Below are 21,748 nucleotides of genomic sequence, written 5' to 3'. Positions count from 1 at the left end.
TATATAAAATAGTCTTTCATTAAATGACTAGATATATTTATTCAAATGTAGGATGCAAACAGAAATTAAATCAGCAAGTTTGTGCCCTTGAACAGTCTGGAAATCAAAACCATAAATGCACGAGAAAAAAAAACCCATACACTTTTCTTTTTCAATTAGAAATGTAAAAATGAAATAAAATAGTTTTTTCTGACCAAACCAATTTGGATTTTACAAGGTAGTCTATAAAGACTTGATTAAAGTGAAAAGATCCAGTACTGAAAGCTTTTTGTGTCATACCCTTTTTCATTATTCTTTTGTTTTAGAAACAAATAAACTACATTTTTATGACTTATTTTTCACCTTTTTACCAATGGTCTACTTGTTGAACGTTGAAAATATGTCAATAGCACCTTCTGGTGCTTCAAAATAAGTATCATAAATTGAATTATTGAATTATTTTAATCAGATATGGTTTATTGCTGGCTTGTGTATTAATGGATTTGTAAAGTGTTACTGTTAAAGAATGAGGAAAGATACGCTCTAGGTGAAAGCGGTGATCTTTTCACAGTTGTGTTGCATCTCAGATTATAAAAGAGAAGCGCTTAAACCGAACTTGTCCTCAGCAGAAATAAAAAGGTTTATTTGACTAAATTTGTTCTGCAGCTCTTGTTTGGAGGCAGCAAGCCTTCTCCCAAAATATAACCTACATGTAATACAACTATTAGACAAGTGAAAAAACTAAAATCAAAAATTCACAAATGACTTAGAAAAACATTTGTACAATTCTTTCTTTTTTTTTTTTCTTTCGTCTTTGTTTCTCTCAGATACTGCACCCCACGCCACAAAGACTTTGATGACCTGGAGAGGAAGTACTGGAAGAACCTGACGTTTGTGTCACCCATTTATGGGGCTGATGTCAGTGGCTCAATCTATGATGAGGTGAAGAGTAGTTTTGTCAATGCAATATGCAAAAAGCAGCTATTTTCAATGGGAAAGGTGGATAAGTTGAACCTCAATGTACCATTTAGTGTATTTTATAAACAGACCTGCAGATAACAATGATGTTCCTTGTCTTAAATGTAAGAAGTTGTTTTCAAAATGTTTTTTTTAATAAATAATTTATTTCAAGTGGTGTTCTGTGACATATTTATCAGAAGTCTGTACTTTACTAGCATCATAGAAGAGTTAGTGTTGAATTTAGTTTTCCAAATAATAAAAACATTCTTGTTCTAACATTGACATTACTTGGCAAGACAGAAAACTAAACTCTGTTTGCAATATACTAATATAGTCTTGACTTTTCTTAGATGAACATGTTTGTCTGAATACCTGTTAACCATTATCTCTTTAAAACATCCTTTTCTGCAAATTTACCCCAATAAAATGTCTGCTGGCTGCAGGAAAAATACTAACTATTGATAAGTAGTTCACTGAACCCCACTCACTCAGAAATGCAGAGAAATGCTCTTAAGTTTAAACATTTTTCCCCACCACTGCTGTGTTCTTAATATACAGTAAAATGACCAGAGTATGACAACAAATGTGTGACTGATGCACATCTAATCATTAAAAACTAATAAAGAAATGCATCCATTATTATCCAGGGCATTCATGAGTGGAACATTGGTCACCTCAACACTCTGCTGGACATGGTGGAGCAGGAGTGCGGTATTGTCATTGAAGGAGTCAACACACCGTACCTGTATTTTGGCATGTGGAAGACCACCTTTGCCTGGCACACTGAGGACATGGACCTCTACAGCATCAACTACCTTCACTTTGGGCAGTCAAAGTCCTGGTCAGTCTTTTTTATTTTTAATCACACACATCTTCAGGGTTGTTTTTATTTTTAGGATAATGATAGTAATAAAAAAAAAAAGAAAAAGCATAATTTTATTTTATTTTTTAATAAGATGGACTGCAAGCTTCTCTGTTGCTCTGAGTGTTTCACTGGCGGAGCAGATCCTATCTTAATCTTATCCCATCCTAAAAGATGGGTTTATAGTTGATACAATCAACAGGCCACGAAGCCAGTCATGTTGCTGGTGCCTCTGTGTGTTGCATTGCACGCTGTCGCTGCTTGATGTCTGAAGTTTACCTCAATCATTTGCGCCTCCATTCACTGAAACTGGACACAGGCTGATCTGTATGAATATTTACTTCTCAACACATTGCTCAGCACATGGCTCTGTGTCTGAGCTGATAAAGTTTATGGATGTGGCCCCCAATGGTGCGTTAGTGGTTAAGCTGTTCAGCCTGTGGAGGAGTTTTTCTGCTCGCCTGGTAGTCATGCATCACACTGGTTTTATTTTTATTTTATTATTATTTTTATTACTATTTTTACGGTTACATGAGGCATCAAACCATATCAAATGCTTTGACCATTTTGTCAGACAGAGTTAATGTGTGCACCTGCGTCCCATAAAGCTCGTGCAACCAAAAAAGTTTCTTATTAAAAACTCAACCAACACAAAATAGAAAAAGTAAAGCCACATTAATAGCATTAAATTCAGTATTCTGTTTGTTGCGCATCTCTGCACCTCTGTGCACTGCAGTGGATTTAACTCCTCATGAAGGGCCGGACCAAGTTTATATGAAGTCATGAGCAGAATTTGATTTAGGGGCCCTTCTGCCTGCTAAGAACTTGAGCACCACTAACAGCATTTCAACATAGATTTAGTAAATTCTGGGAGAATGGGGTAGTTTAATTGGCCAACCTAAAAAGCAATCAGTGATAATTGTAGTTTACTGAGATGTATTTGTGAACAAGCTGATCTCAAACTCAAAGATTAAACTCACAGCATCACATTGTATCTATGGTAACAAAACAATCTAACTATGAAGATTGTTCTTTGAACTTTTACAAAGTAAATTTGCCAACTCTTTAAAATCTTAAATTTAAATGTTAAACAATTTCAAATCTTTTAATTTATGTATGATGAAACCATTAAGTCAAATTTAGTAGCATTGATAATCTCAATAACAAAATGTTACATTTGTATATCCGTAGTCTGTGTTAAAATATGCATTTATCTGAGTCCCCAGAGGCTTGGGGGTCTTAAGCTGCTGCTGACGTAATTTGGATTAAACAGAAGTGCAAATAATTGATATTCATTTTAATTGTATTTTTTGATTTGTTGTTTTTAAGACTACTCGTGGATTTAAATAGCATTTCACAGGCGATGTTTTCCCATAACATAACTACTCAGTAATACTTTTACATTACCTGTAAACTTAACATCTTTTAATACAAAACACAGTGGGACACCGGTGGAGTGCCTCGGCACTCTGACTACTGGGCTTAGCAAGTTTTCTGGGGATAAGCCCTGATCTTCATCACTGTCCTTTGTAAACTATTTTGTACAAGAAACTTGTTGCTTTTGTATAACTTCCCATTTTTGATTGTATGGAAAGGCTGATTACCTTATTTTACTTGGCTAAAGCCTTCAAAACATATTGACTTTCTTTGTCACAAAAGGCTATTGAAATCAAAACCAGCCCTTTCTAGTCAGTTTTTATTGTTAGACCTACAGACTTGGTGATAGATGAAACCTCATAGTGAAAAACTGCACCACCTAGCGTTTATAATGTGCATTTCCTTTCTTTTTCATTTTATTTTTATTTCGTTCACATATGAAGAGTTCGTGTAACAAGTAAAAGAAATCATGAATGAAAAGCAGCAGAAATAAGTATGTAATTAGAAAAACATCCTTGTCAGACTCCAAACATTGTGACTTTCAAAATTCTGTATTCAGTCTGCAGTTATATCAGAAATTTCCCCATTGTGGAACAATAAAGGATATTTATTTTCTATTCCATATTAAATTATGAAAGTAATTTTTTTTTAACTGCGTGCAAATCATTGAGTTTATTAGACCAAAACAACAATTTTTGCTTCTAATTACTTTTTTGCAACCCATTAGGCAATCTGTAATAAAAGTACACTCATCATAAATTTAAAATCTATAAATAGCTGAAATTAGTCTTTGCAGTGCTATGAAATTGGTCACTTTTTCATGATATACATTTTTCAAAAGGCAGAGTTCTGTGGCTTGCTGTTGCAAAGGACCTGACAGATTGATGCAGCTGACAAAGAGAAATTCCTGGGAAATAGGAGGGAAATTTCAAATATTTCTTTGTACTCAAACTATTTATCTCTGCATAGAAACTAGTTGATTTGGATGCTTTTTTTATGGCATTTGATACAACATCATCATCCTAGAGCAGCAAACTATTTAAAAAGGTAATTGAACCATCTGTAAAGTGCATTTAACCTCTGACATGTCAAACCCTGTTTATAAACAGGGTAGTTGCTGTGATGTTTGCTTTCTATTCTGTGCATCGTTTTTATATTTGGCTCAGGCTTTCTCAGACACATGAATGTCCCGGTTTCTTCACTAAAATAGCTTCTCTCTTTAGATTGTTTGTGTGTGTTTTTAAATCGTTTCCTTCCCCCCATGATGTTTTCCATCCTTGGCACTGCAGGAGGGAAACGGGGACGATCCAGCTTTCTGAATTACGGTGTTATCTGTGCGTGCGTTTGTGCTCGTCTCCAGGCTTTCCTCCTCTGCCTTCTCTTTCCTCACAGTATGCTCTCCTACTCCACACTGTCGCCTCCCCCTATTTCTCCTGTCTTCGCCATCTCTTGTCCCCCTCCTGGTGTGTTGTAGGATGTCTGTTACAGTTTCCGCTGTGATGAGATCTCATTAAAATCATCGATTTCCATTTTCACAGCTCTCACTGTGCGTTTGCTATAACTTGCTGTCAAGGTCTAAGCAAATGTGTGTGATTAAAACAAGGTTCATGACGTGACTAAAAAGAAACTTTGACCTGACGCTAAGAGTTTAGCCGGATTCAGATTTCTCTTTAAAAAGTTTATAGGAAACTATATAAACGGTATTTATTATTTCCCGTCCTCCTTGCTGTGACCAGTCATTAATTATTATTAGGGGTGGAGGGCTGACTGTGAGAGTCAGAGTAAAAATATAACATTGCTTTTTTTTTCACAGACAAAATCATTGTTTCTTGGCCTATTTTTTATGTCTGAAGAGGAATGAGGATTAAAGAAAATTTATTATATAAAGACATTGTAGACAAAAATCTAATGAACAAAGATTTAGGATTTCTTTCTTTTTTTTTTTACAGACAAACTAAAGAAACTGAAGGTCACAAGCTGTGTTTTAAAGAATATGTATTAAGAGGATACATTAAGTCTTATTCAGCAAGCATAAAAGTTAGGTTTGGCAGTAGAGATGATCTAATTCAGCTTAGATGGCAAAAAAATGCAATGTGCACACTAGATTCAGTGCTTTTTTGTGCTTTGTAGAACCAACAGATAAGCTTATTATTTTAACAGTTCAAGATGAAGATTTTATACTTTTAAAGCACACAATTTCCATTACTGTTCTTCCTCTGGCTTTATTTTAATCACCTTACTTTCCCTCAAAATAGTCAACCTTAATTGTTCTTCACTTTGCTGCAACTTCCACACGGAAAAGTGTTGCCAAGTCGACATTACAATGCTTTGACTCAGAAAAAATATAAAAAATTTTATTCTTTTTTTGGTTTTTGCAGATCACTAATCACTTCATAGTGCTTAGAGCAGGTGTAATCCTTTTAAATATTTATTTTTGTGATATAAATTAAAATGAATTTTGCATCGCGGTGGCGCAGTGGTAAAGCACATGATTCATGTATGGAGGACTCCGTCCTTGACATGGGCATAATGGGTTGGAGACCCGGCCCATTGACCTTTGCTGCATGTCTTTCCCTCTTTCAGAACCCGCTTTGCTGTCACTTCCATATAAAAAAGCCATTATTGCTGAAAAAAAAAGAATGCAGAGAACATGCTAAGAAACTAAAGTATTTATCTCACATATACATTTTCTCCATTGGAAATAAAAAGTAGGTCTGCGATGATTAATATTCAATCAACTATTGGAATGCTTGTCAGCTAATTTACTAGTTTATTAATTAACTGGACTTTGCATATTCCAAAAAATAAAGAGAAAAAAAATCTGCAGAATGTGCCAGCTTTTTAAAACCCACTATCAGAGTAAGCGATTACTAACCGTTAGTTGCAGCCCTATGAAAAGATATTTCATACAAAACCAATCTTATCTGTCTTGAAACGGAGATCTGTTTCTCAGTTTTGACTTATGTCTCAGTTTACCTCATTTTATTCTTATTTCGTCTTTACATTACCCATGTCATTTCTAAAAGCCAATTAGCTCCCAGATTGATGGACCTTTCAGTTCACTCCGAGCGCTTTTAAACAGCTCTGCTCTCTGCTCCGCCTTCTACTTTGGTTCATTTCTGTCTGATGTCTCTCCTTCAGTTCTTACCAAGCCCTCCCACATTCCCCCCCACCCCTCCGACACTGAAACTGAATCAATTTCACTTCCATACTTGTGTGTGATGGGATAATTACAGCCAGTTAAACAGAGCACAGTCCCTTAAAACACATTTATACACCCTCTTTGTCTTTTTCTTCCTTTCCTCTCATAGTGCAACGGTTTGTGAAATTAAGTCTATTCCCCCAGCAACTCTGCTCCCATCAAAGTCAGTGCTCATCATAACTGCTGCTTCAACCTGCACACACACTAAGATGGACAAGCAAAGGATCTCAGCCTTGACTGGCAGTCATATTTGTCCCCATCTTTACTCCATCAATTTATCTTCTTCTTTTCAATGTTGAATGCTTCTCTGTCAGCCCTTTTACCTCAATACACACGCACGCATGCACGCACACAAATGTCTGCTGTCAGATGAGGAATTATCCTTTGAGCATGTGAGTGGAAGGCAGGAAATTGCTGACGTAAGTGAAATAACTTTTTTTTTAAGTGTTCCTCGGGAAGTCCATTATGTCTCCATCAGTTTTCATTCCTCCCTGTGTAGTCCACCATTATCATTTCTGAACTCGGAGGATAGGAAGGGTAATAATAGTCCTTATTCTCAGTTTGGAGTCTGGGTGTGGCATTTTGGACATGAAGTTAATGTTTTGTTCAGGAAAGAGCCACTATGACTATCAGTCAGTTATTTATCCAAATTCCTGCAGTGTCACATTATTCCATGATATTGCTAGGTTCTTTTTATTGTGCTCTTGTGATATGAATGCAAAACCACACATTTTTGGTGCAATAGCTTCCTGCTTAATTTTTGTGTTTGAGAGCTCAGTGATATTTCACAATATGCTTACAAATGGCAAGCAGGTGTAGAGAGACACAGAGTAACAAAGCACTGCTGGTTGGTGTGCTTCACAATGCTTGCTCTCCCATAAATACATGTTTTGGCTCTGTGACCGCCTCCACAGTCAACTCTCCATTCCCATTTAGGTGCTAAACACACAGGATACGATCCACAGACCTGCTAATATTTTCTTGACTCTGTTTGTGATTCCAATTAAAATGTTTACATGAAAACAACAAAGAAATGATCCTGAACGCAATATGTTTCTACATGGATTTAAGGTAGGGGTGGGCAACTCCAGGCCTCCAGGGCTAGTCTCCTGCAACTTTTAGATGTATCTCTACTTCAACACACCTGATTCAAATATTGAGGTCATTAGCAGGACTCTGGAGAACTTGACTGCACTTAGGAGGTGATTCAGCTATTGGATTCAAGTGTGTTTGATCAGGGAGACGTCTAGGAGTTGCAGGACACCGGCCCTCGAGGACCAGGATTGCCCACCCTTGATTTAAGGAGTACATGAAGCAAATGGACTGTAAATAAATGAATCCCATGCTCCTGAAATACACCTACTCCCCTTTTATGGATCACTCCTATGTAATTCACTTTCAAGTCACGTGTGAATGGTTATTAGGGAAGTCATTACATTTGAATCCAAGAGAGCAAAAAAGCAATGCATACATTCACAACAAAGCCTCATTCATTCATTCATTCAGAAAGACATCTGGAGGAGTTTGTTCAGATGTTTTGTTGAAGCAACTTTCCTGCAGCCACAGTTTGTCTGTATCTGTTTTGTATGACTACAAATAAGATTTGTACCCATTATTCTTTCCAGAATGCCCCAAATTAGGGGTGGGCCATGTGGACTTAAAATTTTATCATAATATTTTCTGTTACTATTCCAATAATTATAAAAGTAACAAAAAGGACAATGTATTACTTTTTTTAAGGTAACTGGCTGTGACTGCATGACGCAGCAATCATAACCCCACAAACACAAATACTGCTCTTGAAAAACATTTCTGTCTTTCATAGCCTTTTTTAAGATACCAGTCACATAAAAAAGTGATTTGTATTACTAAACTGCACACAGTAACAGCATTTAACCATATTAGTGATTTGTATTACTAAACTGCACACAGTAACAGCATTTAACCATATTTTGAAATGTGTTGGTATTTCTTGATACTCTCATTGATCAATGGAAAAAAATAGTAAGTAAAAAAACAATTCTTTTACCACAGAATCTTTCTTGGAAGAAGTTATTCTTTAGTGTATGCCTATACTTTGACTGGGTCATTCTAAATCATCATTCTAACCTGCTTGAAAGTGAACCTGTGTTCTTGTCTCAATTATTTTGCAACCTCTACCAGATTTTCTCCCTGGATTATCATCTGTTGAGCTCCATCCATATTCTTATCAGCTTCACTGGGCCATTCCCAATGCATCCACCGTAGCATGATGCTGCCACACCTGCATTTTATTATGGGTGCCATAGAAAGGTTTTTACATTCAGGAAAGAAAGTGTGTCACATTATAAAATAGCTAGAGATTGATTAGCACAAAGAAGAAGCTTCTGCAGAGTGGGATAGCTATAGCAGTCTATTTCTGTGAACAGAGAGCTGAGGCAAATGGGAAAGTTGTTGATTTACAGCTTGTTTACTGAATCCTTAAAAAAATAAGTGCAAATACTACAAATGCATCCCAATTGTGTGGGAATCACCATATGAGCTGTGCAGCTTCTCAGCCTGTGATGACTCCTTAATTCCACCTGCCAGGAACACGAGCCCACCATAGATTAATCATTCTCCTCCCCGGGAGAGGGGGGGATAAGTTAAAGCCTTCATTTTCTCTGTGTTGTCTTATGTGTGTTTTTTTCTTGACTGCCTCTGGAGTCACATACATGTTGCTGCCATGGTAACAGTGGTGGATGGGATTTGGTGGACTCATGCTGCACTGCTTTTGCTTTTTTTTTTTTTTTTTTTTGCTGCTGCTGCTTGTATGAAACAGCCCTACTGGTGTCTTAAAATGTGTGTACAATGACATAATAATCTATCTTTACTTACTGGATGCATAAACTGTTGAACAAGTATTAAGCATTTCAAGAAATCTCTTATTTAATGCATAGTTTTATGCAAGGATAAACTATCAGCTCAACCTTGTTATTTCCATTTAGTTAAACAGAGCTGCACCACTAAATGTAGTTTGGAAAATGCATCAGGTTACAGTGCATTTAGTGTGAAGTGAGGTTGGCATGAAAAGGTCAACAAGGCAGAGTGATCCCCTGTCTACGTATCAGTGCTTCCTGGATTCTCATTTTGTCGCTTTATGAAATTTGCCTGCTGGGCACATGCAAAGTGCTGCTGCTAATGAAAAATCATAGCCTGAAGTCAGGCAGGATTTGGAATGGATGCAAAGTTTCCAATTGTCTCTAGAGGATGATGGGATCTTCCAGCAGTTGGAAGTTATTACTTTTTATTGTCTTTGTTATACAGCCACAGGACAAGGTAATACTCTGATCCTAAACATTTGTCTTTTTTCCTCATTGTGCATTTTATATAGGTGCAAAGATTATGGCAAAATTGTCTTAGGTTCATCAGTTGTAGCTGATCTAAGAATTAACATAACTATGATATATAATTCTTTTTTATAAGTTTTTAATATTTGTTAGACAGAACAGATAAGCACTCTTGTCAGTGTAGGAAAAACCCTGGAGCAGTGTGTGACTGTATGAAGGTCTGTGCTTTAGACTGCAGGTGGCAGTGTGGCTCCATTCCTTTAACTTTGTCTGTTCAATTGGATTTTGCCTTTTACTTGATTTTTCTTTATTTTTATCTTTCGTTTTTGTCCCACGCTTCTCCTCATTCCTCTTGTCTCTCATTAAGTGTTGTTGCCTCTCACCATATCTGTCTTTCTTTCTCCTTTTTCTGTTTCTCAGTTTGTTTCATGCACCCATAAAGGTTGAGCGAGGAAGAATAGACGAGGTGTTTTATCCAGGCTGTGTTTATAGCCCACAGTCTCTGGAGAGTTACACAAACTAGTGGAAATAATTACGGGAAAAATAATATCTAATAGTGTTATTTCAAAATGAATAGATTAGAGTTGCACTTACTCCCTCCTACTCTGTTTTACAAATACATTTACTTTCTAAATGTGGCATCTGACATTTGGACTAATGTTTCATGACTTTCCAGTGCCTACCTGCTGTAAATTTAGTATAAACACATTCATAATGGTAATGCATTTTCCCCCTGTAACAGAGAAGGCTACAGGGTTAGTTTATTTTTACAGTAATAGCTCTGATAAAATCACTAGGAGGAATGATGGCACATTTAAAGATTTTAAACAAAAAATAGCAAATAGTAGAATGCAGATGCATTTCAATAATTTAGAAAACACAGAAAACCTAATTTAATTCAATGAAACTCAAGTTGTATTTAGATTTACACACAGTGATTCATTTAAATTATTTCCTTTTCAATTTTAATATAAAGCTTCTAGCTAAAGAAAACATAATATGAAGTTATTAGACAACGATAGTTTAACACACTGTAAGAACAATAAAAACAGATTATTACAGAAATGTTGTCCTTGTCGTAGCATACACAATTATGGGAAGGGGTTCTCACTTCACTGTTGTCCTGCAGACAGTCATTGTTCTCCTCTATAAGGTGAGACATTGCTAAAAAACATGGCTGTTCACTCTTAAACTTGCATGTGTGGTGAATGTATACTTTCTAATTTAAGTAGGGAAAATAATAACTTTTCATTGACCTAATAATTTGATATGGATCTGCAAAATTATTTAAAGCAGGAATTGCACCTCTTAAATATTAAACAGAACAGTGGCCTTCACAAATCTTACAACAGTGCAGAAAAAATTTAACGCCCTGGACAATTTGTTTTCCGAAACTGCTCAGAGCTGAAGGCTAAAACAACCCAACACTCAAAACAGTAATTTCTCTTCTTTTTTTCTAATCCCTTCTATCACCACATTCCCTTTCCCCCCCTTCTTTTCTCCATTTAGACATTTTATGATATTCATCTCCACAAAAAGATTTATTTAGCACTCATTTTTTCTGAGACTGATGCTGTTATGTTAATATTAATTCTTAAAGTAGTTTCACAGTCATGTCCTCATATATTTTTCACAAATGTCATCACTGAGGGGATTTTTCTTTGCATTTATATTTTTAACAAACAATGAAAGAAACTGCTTTGTAGACATGAATTGCATCTAGCTAGCAATATTCAAACAATACAGATTGGTTTTGAGTGGAGTGTGTTGATGTGCCAAAGCTCAGAGCTTCTATTTGTTTCCTCTGCTTTTCCACTAGAATCACCATGCTTTGTTTTATTTTTCAAATATTGTAATATTTAGTTTGATTGTATTAATATGCAATATGCCTCCTTTTGCAAACAAAGCATAATTGCTATGTACTTGTGACATAAAAGCACCACCGTGAATATTGTTTTTGCTTGACAAGGTCTGTAGAGCAAAAGTCAATAATTTGGAACTTGATCAAATTAGACTGTTGAAAACGGTGGGCATTAAGTTGCTGAGAAGTCAGGCTTGTGATCATCCACCTTTACGGTAAAAGGCATAACTGAGCACCTCATTGCCTCTCTTTGCAGGTACAGTGTTCCTCCTGAGCATGGCAAGAGACTGGAGAGGCTTGCACAAGGTAAGCCAGAAGAACCAACTTTAAATTTCATATATTATGCATGAGTTTTTTTTCTTTACCACATTTAGATGCTGTACAGGCTTTACTCAGTAAGAACACCTAAGCCATGCTGTTTAGTGCATAAAAGATGAAGAAATGTTATGAGCCGTGGCTGAATTTTCTTTTTTGATCATGCTTATTGTGGTTTCTTATTTCTAACACGAGTTGTGTTAATTAGCTTTAGGCTGCCCATGTAGGTTTGGTTTCTTATAGGCTGTTACTGTTTTCTGTGATTATTCCTGGAAATTCTCAGTAACCTGTTTTTCTCACTGCTTCACCACTTGGTCCTGATTTCTCACATGCATGAAATAACCAAAGCTTTTTTCGTGTAAAGCTTTGGTTATTTCTGTTGTTTTTTTAGATCGTCTTCTCTTCATTGTGCTGTTGCAACCTGACTGGACTTTAGATCCGAATTTATTTTCCATTTTTATTTTTTTTTTTGGGAGATCTCGCTGTCTCAGTTTTTATTAATAAAGGCTCTGGCATCATACCAGTCTGTTTGCCTGGATGCCTATATTTGGATCTTTTGTTTACAACAGATGACTGGACCAAACCTGCTTAGATTAGAGGTTTTTTATTATTATTATTTTGAGGCAAACTCAAAGATATTTGGCCTTCAGCTTAAGCCTGCAGCAGCACTTTTCACAAGTAGATCATATAGGAGGAGAATTTAACAAGCCCAAACATTCTGTTTCATCTTTTATGGGGCTCAAGGTGAGCCCTTTCTGGCAGACCTGACTTGCTTTCAAAATGCTTCACACTTTAGCTTCTCCTTTCTCTCAGCTTCAGCCCTAGTCCATCTCAGATCATCCGTTCACAGCCAAAATCAGACTGCTTCCAGCTTCCTGTGACACTCCCAAGTTATGTTTCCAGTCTCCAGCTTCAACAATGTTATATTTTTCATCCTAAGTTCACCATGCTTAATGGCATCAACTCGGTCTGAGTTTAGGTTCATTCTTCAGCCTTAGCTGAGTTCCTATATGTCAATCAGGGGCTTCTCCACCACGGCACTAATGTAAGCTGGGAAATCCAGCTGACCTTTGGAGGGATCAGTGCGCCATTTCTGACAACATAATATCCAACAACAGTTCCTCCTTGTCTGGTATTTCTACTGAATACAGTCACACACTCTGGGGCTCTGCCCTCCAAAAACCTTTTGACATGTATTCTGTGGGAGTATGCATCATTGTCCTACTTTCTTAGGATTTTTTTGTCACTTTGCTGAGGGGAGAAGTGCAGCTTGAAAAAATGTTTGTGTAAAATGTCTGCCTAACAGATTAGGAGGGTAGAGGATGGTGAATTAAAAAGATTTTTTGATATGAGTTTCATTTTTCTTCAACATTTCAGAAAACGTTTTGTACAGGTTTATGAAAATGGCTCAAACTTCTAAATTGCTGTGATGTCATTTAGTTTGGTTCAACGACTAGAGCTGAACCCTTTGCTGTCTAAACACAAATCTCACAGAAACATGGCTAAAGCAGAAAAAAAAATGCTAATGCTAATTGATTTCTTGCAGAATTATGCAAAATACTTGAATAAATCAATATTTTAGCTTAATTTTATGAAGTAAATTTCAAAACTATTGTTGCTACACTATTGAGTCTTGTAAAAGGTTTTCCTCCTAAGTAGAATTAGTGAAAGAAATACTGCTTTAGTTTATTATGATCTAAAAAATACATTCTTTTACTAGAATCTCAAGATTAAGTATTCCTCTTAGAAAGAGACATGGTGACACAAACAATTAGTTTACTGAAGCAAACATTTTTTTTTTTTTTAACAAATGAACCCTTCATAGGCCCCACTCTAAATCAAGTCAGCAATGTCACAGAGCTTCAAAATAGTCATTATGTGTTGGCCTTTTAAAAGGCTTGCCCCTATTGTATCTGCCTTTTCAATTTAGTTAGATTTGAAGCATCACCTAGAAGAGACACTACCCAGCACTGAAACCAAATGAGGTATTCTACTTCTGATACTTTCCCAAAATGTTACTGATAAATATGCACCACCCAAAGGTGGTCTTTGTATTTAACTGAAATCATAAAATTGAGCTGAAACATGTGGTCTACTCTTACACAAGTCAGCTGCCTCACACCTGAGGCTGTCTTACTTGGGGAGTTGGCAGCATAACAGTGTTAGGTTGTCTGCAGCCTAACCAAATTATGTTTCAGTCCTATAGATGTAATGGATAATCTAGCGTGTAGCTGCCTTCCTTTGCACACGTTCCTGCATTGGTCAAATGATAGCTCACCTTCTCATTTGCCAATACTCAAACACCAATCACCAATCCCAGCTTTTCATTGTCCAAGCCACCTGCTGGCTTTTGGAAAGTATGTCGCCCCTGGCAGCTCTTATATATGGGGCTTATTGAGTTTGCCTTCTCAGTGAAATGATAATCTGAATTATATTCTTCTTTGTACCATATTCAGTGTCAAAGTAAGAAGCATTATCTGCTGTGGATAAATGAGACACAGTGAAGTGAACCCATTCTGTCTTCTTTCTGTGACACATGATGTCTGCTTTCATCCCCTACTTTCTTTTTAAGATCTTGCGTGCCCGTCTTTCTCTTATTTTGATCAATGGGGATTAGCTTTAGTAGTGCATGTTAGAGAGGGAGAGGGGAATCCGGGATCTGATTGAGAGTGGGTTAATCCGAAGTACATGACAGTCTGTGATGTTGTGACGTGCTCAAAACAAACCAGTGATGAATGTTGTCCTTTAAGGATAGAATAGCTGGGAAATGTCGCACATTACTTGGAAGATAAGAAATAATTAGTTGCTTAAAAGTAAATCTGCCACAATAACAAATTTTTCTGGATGTCCAAGAAATTATTGTGATAAACAATAATACTGTTTTAAGATCATTTTCACATAATATATGATGTAATATTACGAGTTTGCCCTATCAAAGAGTAATAAACTTTAATTTTGTACAGAACACAACACCGGAACTATAAGACATTTTAAGTATCTAAAATAAAACATAACAATCAAAAACAACAAATTAATAAGAAATGAAAATCACACAAATTAAAATAAATAAAATAGACTATAAAAGCTGTCAGCAACACACCCCTTCAAATTTAATAATCATATTTGAAATGATCAAACTTATTTTAATTTATCAAGTGATTGATTAATTTCTTATTGCAAAAGGCTTAGCTAAGCCCCGTTTTTCCCCAATGAAATTGGTTAAAAAGTACAATTCTATAGATTCTGTGGCTTGATTTACTCAAATAAAATTAAACTAAGGTAATTCACATCATACAAAACAATTCTTATTTCTATATTAATTAGTCCTCAAATCATATCTTAGCAGCTGTCGGTTTGGTTGGAAGCAGCTGTTAAATGGCCAACACATGACCCATTAAAGCCACTGTTGGCACACCCGGCCATGATGTTTATAGGGGTCACAATCTGACGCCTTTGGTTTTTGCAGAAATGCTCAAAAGTACAGAGACTGTAGTCAGGAAAGAACTCCAATCAAGTTCTGGGTTCAGGTTCACCTGTAATTTGTATCACTTAGTTTATAGTTTCTCCCAAAATGTTGGACTTTGTATATAAGCACGGAAAAGGCAGAGAAAAGCAAGAGAGAGAGCGCTGCCTAATTCTGAAATTCAAAAGGACAGAGTGAAACCTTTAAGTTAATATTACCCTATGGAGATCTCGGAGAACCAGCTGCATTTTAATGGGGATTAATACCCAGGCTCTGTCAGCACATTATTCACCTTTTTATCAGCTCCAACAAGCACGAGGGCAGCAAGAGCGTGGAGTCCCTCTCTCCCACTTTTGCTTTGTTGGGAGGAACAGAGGCTGAAACAATGTGGTGAAAATGAAGGATGAAATGGGCGCCGATTATACCGTCAGTCACTTTAAAGTTTAACTGGTGGGAGGCTTAAATGGAGCCCCTCCTCTGAAGTAAAGGCGAGTATAGACTATAAAGAATGGGAGCGTTGTCAACGGGGGAAAAAGTTTTTTCTTTCGATTATGCACAGACCGTCTGAGGCCGTCTAAGAGCATAAACGAGCCTTTGTTTTAGAGGGTGAGCGCGAGTTTTAAACCTCCAAAATGTCAGTTGGATTAGGATCTCAAGACAGTATGTGCCATTAAGGAAATGGATTTATCTTCCAAAAACCAGGCAACATCAGAAGTTGAGGCAGCTAAACAATTTCTGGTTTGCTTATTAAAAGATTAGTAAGTTTTTCTTTTTTGTTTTTGTGTATATTTGCACATCACATAGTTTAACAGGTCTTAGAAAATACTGCCACTGCAAGGCTTTTTAGTTAGGACCTTCGGGACTTAGGATCAGCAGTTTTAGTACAGCAATAGAAAAAAAAGTTATATTATTTAGCATTAATTATTTTGCATAAAGTATAGAGAGTAGCCAGGACATTGCTAAAACAACATGTCCTCTTTCTATAAAGGGAACTTATTATGCACGATTCACATTTTGCAGGTTCATGTGCTTCAAGTTTGGTCTCAGCTGCTTCTAAGAACAGCCCTAGCACTTCACAAAAACACTGAGCCATTTTTTGGCAATAAGTTAATGTTTTTCAGTGTCTGGAAATGAGCCGTTTCGAAAACGTTTTATTTAAGCCACAATTGACAAGCACTGGATTGTTTCCTAGCAACCCTAGAAGAGCTCTAGCACGTTTGGCTGGTTTTACTCCTGCAAAAATGCAGGAGTAAAACCTGCAGAAAAGATGGACAGTTATATGCCTTATATATCTACAACAATTTCATGTGCGATTCTGAAAGCTGAGTTGGAGGGCGTGGCCATCAGCATCTTATTTGGATTTAAAGTGACGAGACTTTAAATTCAAATAGCTCAATCTGAATGTGATTCAAAATAGGCAGAGCTGACCAGATTAACATCTCTTTATCTGAGAATAATTTTGTGCTAAAAAGGTAAGGCCATGGTTTGTATAGCACATAGACCTATCCTAACCTGTTCCAGGAAGCATAATAAGTCACCTTTAATATTCTCCTCTACAATTGTTAGTCTGCATTAATTTTACACCTCAGATCCTCAGGCAAAGATTTTCATCTTTGTTTGGCTTGAGTAGCATCACAGTTTTGAGGTGACTGGACCTGGTTTTAGTTTAGTGCTGCAGTCCATCAGATTTCTCCAGAAATCCAATGTGAATCCTCAAAATCGATGCATTTACACGGTCTTTGGTAATGCGATTATAACGCACTCAAGGCAGCAAATTAATTTCTTTCTGTGTCACAAGGGGAAACTGGATTTCCCTTTCCAGGTTATGGGATTATAACAGTAATGTGATAAACGCTGCTATTTTTCACATGCTGAAAGCTCTTTAATTGTGGGTGTCAAAATACATTTGGATTATCTAAGTGTTCTATGTGAATCTATGTGAATTTTCTAGATGATAATCAGACTTTTTTCTTTTAACACAAGCATCATGCAGGATTTATTTAAGATGTTTTGTTTGTTGTTCTGGTTAAGGTCGACTATGGTTAAGAAAAATCAGGAGCCTAATTGTGATATTGTAGAAATCAAATGAAGAATCCAGCATCCTATGTTTTCTGCTGGACTGTCAATAGCCTTAATGTTTTGGATGTTCATTACCATAGATGTTATATTAACTCTGGGCTTTTAATCATTTATTCAAGCAGTTTCCATGTTGGAGTAATGTGAAAGACACAGCTTAAATTACATGGGCTGATTTCCGCTATTATGTTGTAATGACTGATAATGGATGTTTACCAGTATTGTACATATTTCCTCACACTTTCAACGACATGAAAAAGTGACCACTCCGCTGACATTGCTTCTCTGCTTCAGTTCAGCACTTCACAGCCCTTTTCGTCACTGTGACATGACCAAACAAAGAACATATGCCCAAACTCACCCAGAAACACAGCAACAAATGGGAACAGTAGTTGTTAATATCAGCCTAGTTTCACTTTTTGGACCGATGCAGATAATACTATTATCGTGCAACCCTACTTTGATTTGTTGTAGATTTTCTCTTGCAAGCTCAAATACATACTTTCACCCATATTAATCTGTAGATAAATGCAGGTTATAAAGAAATTGCACGCTTTTAGTTGCCATCAATAAGCTGTTGGTGGGAACTTTTACCCTCGCTTTGGCTAAAATTGGCAGAGTTCATTTAAAATTAGTTGGTTTCTTGGCAGGGACATGAAAAATGTATCCTTAGCCTGCTGCATCCATTCCAAAGTCATTATTGTTGGTTCTCTGTGTCTGGCAAGAGAAGCCAGACACAGAGAACCACAGTCAAACACTGTCTGGGAATCAACTTCGCTGGCTTTCAGTCCCCAGCTACCTTTTATTGAAACAGAGTATAACTTAATCACATGAACATTCTAACTCTAAACAGCTGCAACGTGGCGTAATTGATAACACATCATTTAGATACAAGCTATTTTCTTTGAGTTTGAGTGTGACTATTGACGTGGCATTGTTTTCTGTGTCTCTCTGTGGATATCATCTCAGCGAGTCACAAGCTTCTGGTCACCACTGTCCCCATGTCCTGGAACAGTTAATAATGTGCCACAGAAAGAAAAGGAGCCTAGTAAAAACATGAAAAAGAGTAATAATATGAAAACATAACCTTTTAGATAAACTCATTCTCTTAACAATTATTGATGTGTTTTTAGGGTCATTGTCATCCTTTAAACCCAATTTGCCACTGTTACTTTAAAGAAAATAGCTTAGGATGTTTAGGGACACCACAAAACCCAGTCAGGCCCAAGGTCTGTCACACACTGGTAGATGCCTGAACATCAGTTTTACTGCTCATGGCCATCAACCTAATCTGACCCAGCCAGGATGCATGTTAGTAGCAGATCTAACATTGCTTCCTTCACCTTTTTGAAGTGGCACATGCTCTCTGTCAATCCTTTCAGGTTTCTTCCCTGGCAGCTCCCAAGGCTGCGACGCCTTCCTCCGTCACAAGATGACACTGATATCTCCATCCATCCTGAAGAAATATGGCATTCCCTTTGACAGGGTGAGTAGCGCATACACGACTTAAGCTGACATTTTATTGATCAGCATGATCAATTTGTTTATCTAGAAGCATTTGTGGCTTTATTCAGCCAGTAAGTTGCGTCAAAAGACAGGCACTTAAAGATGTATTGATTGGCAGCCTCTATTGATGGTCATTAATTCATTTTTGGCCTGGCTCTACTGGTTGGCATAAGAGAATTAATTAAGTTTGAAATATCAAAATTAAGAGAGTGTCAGTAAAGTTATCTTTTCTCACTCGCTCTCCCTTTCCTGGGTCATCCATAAATTACAGAGGAGGTTGGGCTTGTTTCAAATGACTCGGCGTTGACGCAGCTGAGTAAAGATCGTCATCAGTGCCTGTCACAGAAAATGAATTGCCATCTTTTCACCTTTCTGTTGCAGCACAAACCTCCACAGTGCAAAAATTTATGAGAAACTGAAGGGGGGGGGGGCGGAGGGCAGACATCCAAAGTTCCCCACAGCCAGCATAAGACCCCCTCCACTTAACTTCTCCCAGCACTCCCCCCTCAGGACGTCATTATCACAGTGAACATGTTGCATTCTGCACACCTGCCGCTGAACTTTTCCCGATTAATGTGTAAAAATAAAACTCTCCTCTGTTCTTGCCGGAGTGAAGAGGGATTTGTTGGTTTGATATGTGAACCATTACTGTTAGCTGAGGAAGTTAATGTCTCGCTTTCAGCCTCCCTACCCATGCCTGTATTTCCATCTGGCTTGATGTGTCTCTTGATTGCAGACAGGCAAGTTTCTCAAAGACGACGAGATTCACAGTTGTACATGCAGGGCTTAGGTTTCAGGGCAATATGCAAAGAAATAATGAAATTAAGGTGTTCACATATTCTTAAGCAATGTCAGAATAACATGGAGTTTGTAGGAAGATGTTTAACTCTGGGAGATGCAGCTAAGTTTGACTGGAGGAAGAAACGTTTTTCAGGAGCCAAACTCTTTAATTGCCTCTAAAACTTTGACTGTTTTCACTGAGATTGATGGGTAATAATACAATATTTTACACTTGGTTCAAAAGTACCTCTTCTACAAGGAAATTGGAACACTTTGTAAAAAAATGTTATTTTATTTCAACAGTTGTAACAAATAGCGTATAACGTTGGACAGTAAAGGTCTGATCACTATAAATGGACATAGTTGACCTTTCCAAGAATTTGACTTCTACATTTGAACTGCATTTAATTTCTTGTTGGTATTTTGTATCTCAACAGATAACTCAGAACGAAGGGGAGTTTATGATTACATTTCCATACGGCTACCACGCTGGCTTCAACCATGGCTTCAACTGTGCTGAGTCCACAAACTTTGCAACTCTACGTTGGGTTGACTATGGAAAGAACGCCACACTGGTAAGATGAGACAGACCAGATATTTACTCTTTGAAGTTATGTTCATGGGAGGCTGAAGGCTATGTTCATGAGAGGCTTTGTATTTTCAGAGTTTTGATAACAGTCATGTAATTGAAATTAAGGTTGACATGTTTAAATGCTCATGTCTTAATCATATCACTCTCTCTAGACGAATGAAGACTTGAAATAAAATTGATTTTGATGTGATTCAGCAGCTTTCTTTCTCCTTAAAGGATAGAGACATAGATTACATCGATATATAAAAGTAGAGTCTAGTTCTCTGCTGCACACCATCTGTTCTTGACACCAACTGTACACTTGAATCCTTGCGCTGACGCAAACTGCCTCTTTGCCTGTGGGCTGTTGAGCATGAAATTGACAGGGCATGGGTAGGTTTGTGAAAGGGAGTCCAACTACAATGTCCTGTGGAATAAAGTCCCTCTGCACTCATCTCTTTTCTATACATTTCATTTTGCTCCTCCCTATCTTTCTCTTTGGATGTGTGTGTGTTTTTCCTTGCTGTCTTTCTCTCTACTTGGCTGCATGTCAGATTTATGAGGTGCCAGTTTGCAGAAGTACATCTCCCTCCCTTCCTACTCCTTCTCATTTCCAGCCTTCCTACTTTACCCATGTGACCGCTTGTAATTTAAGAACCAGTAGCCCAGGCTCCAGTGCTCAGGGGAGCATCTCCAGCTCACTTTGTCAGTTTGATCAAGAAGAGGGGTCTTTTCTGCTCTGCTAAGCTAGGCTTACAAATTTACAGTGCAGCACATGGAGCCAGAGAAATGTTGAAATGCAGCCTGAGCAAAAGTCTCCCCAGAAAGTTCAGTGTATTTCCATCCTAAGAAAAGTTGGTATCAGTATTCTCATTGAGGTTCTTGTTGACAAAATAGAATATTGTGAGTAAATGGCTTTATGAGGTGAAATACAGCAGGAGAGATGTACACAGCACTCAGTTGTTTTAAATGTGCTATATAAATAAACTTGAACTTTAAATAAGTGTTAGCTTGTTAGATGTACGGAGCTGTGTTCAGTTCGCCCACACTACTGAGTAGTAAAAACTGAGCGTCTCATTCTCCCTTTCTCTGAATGCCTTCACCGTTTTCTCTCTGATTCATCCAGTCATCCAACAACTTGTTTGACTGTCTTGGCCCCTCACCCTTTATTTATTTATTTTTTCAAACTGAGCCCTATTCTGTCAGCAGTGAACAGGACAGTGAGCGATGGGTTGCGGTATGAAATTTGTCACCATTTTGGGTCTGCCAGCAAACCACAGAGAAGAGAAAAATGTGGAGCCAGGCCGTGTTTCATGTCCCACTCTTATTAAATACAGCCTCCTCAACTGCTGATCCATCTGCTTGACTTACTGAGAGAAGACACACACACACCTGCGGTCAAAGCGGGAATGCTGTCAGCAGTTTTCGCATGCTGCGTTTGCATGTACCTCTGTTCTTTAGGAGACAGTGCAGTTTTAATTAACTGTC

General features: G+C 37.4%; 1 protein-coding gene across 3 annotated transcripts in view; it reads left to right on the top strand.

The window, feature by feature from the left end:
* The window catches only part of kdm4b (lysine (K)-specific demethylase 4B), a 50,365-nt gene that overhangs the window by 6,850 nt on the left and 21,767 nt on the right, over positions 1-21,748 (top strand). For all 3 annotated transcript variants that reach the window (XM_044130605.1, XM_044130607.1, XM_044130606.1), the window contains exons 4-8: positions 807-921; positions 1,587-1,780; positions 11,806-11,855; positions 18,786-18,889; positions 20,127-20,264. In XM_044130605.1, coding sequence (XP_043986540.1) covers positions 807-921; positions 1,587-1,780; positions 11,806-11,855; positions 18,786-18,889; positions 20,127-20,264 — 601 coding nt within the window. The remainder of the gene's footprint in view (positions 1-806; positions 922-1,586; positions 1,781-11,805; positions 11,856-18,785; positions 18,890-20,126; positions 20,265-21,748) is intronic.

The sequence above is a fragment of the Gambusia affinis genome, linkage group LG10 (assembly GCF_019740435.1).
Source record: "Gambusia affinis linkage group LG10, SWU_Gaff_1.0, whole genome shotgun sequence".
Classification (NCBI taxonomy): domain Eukaryota; kingdom Metazoa; phylum Chordata; class Actinopteri; order Cyprinodontiformes; family Poeciliidae; genus Gambusia; species Gambusia affinis.
The sequence above is the reverse complement of the archived record's forward strand: the minus strand, read 5'-3'. Positions and strand labels throughout refer to the sequence as shown.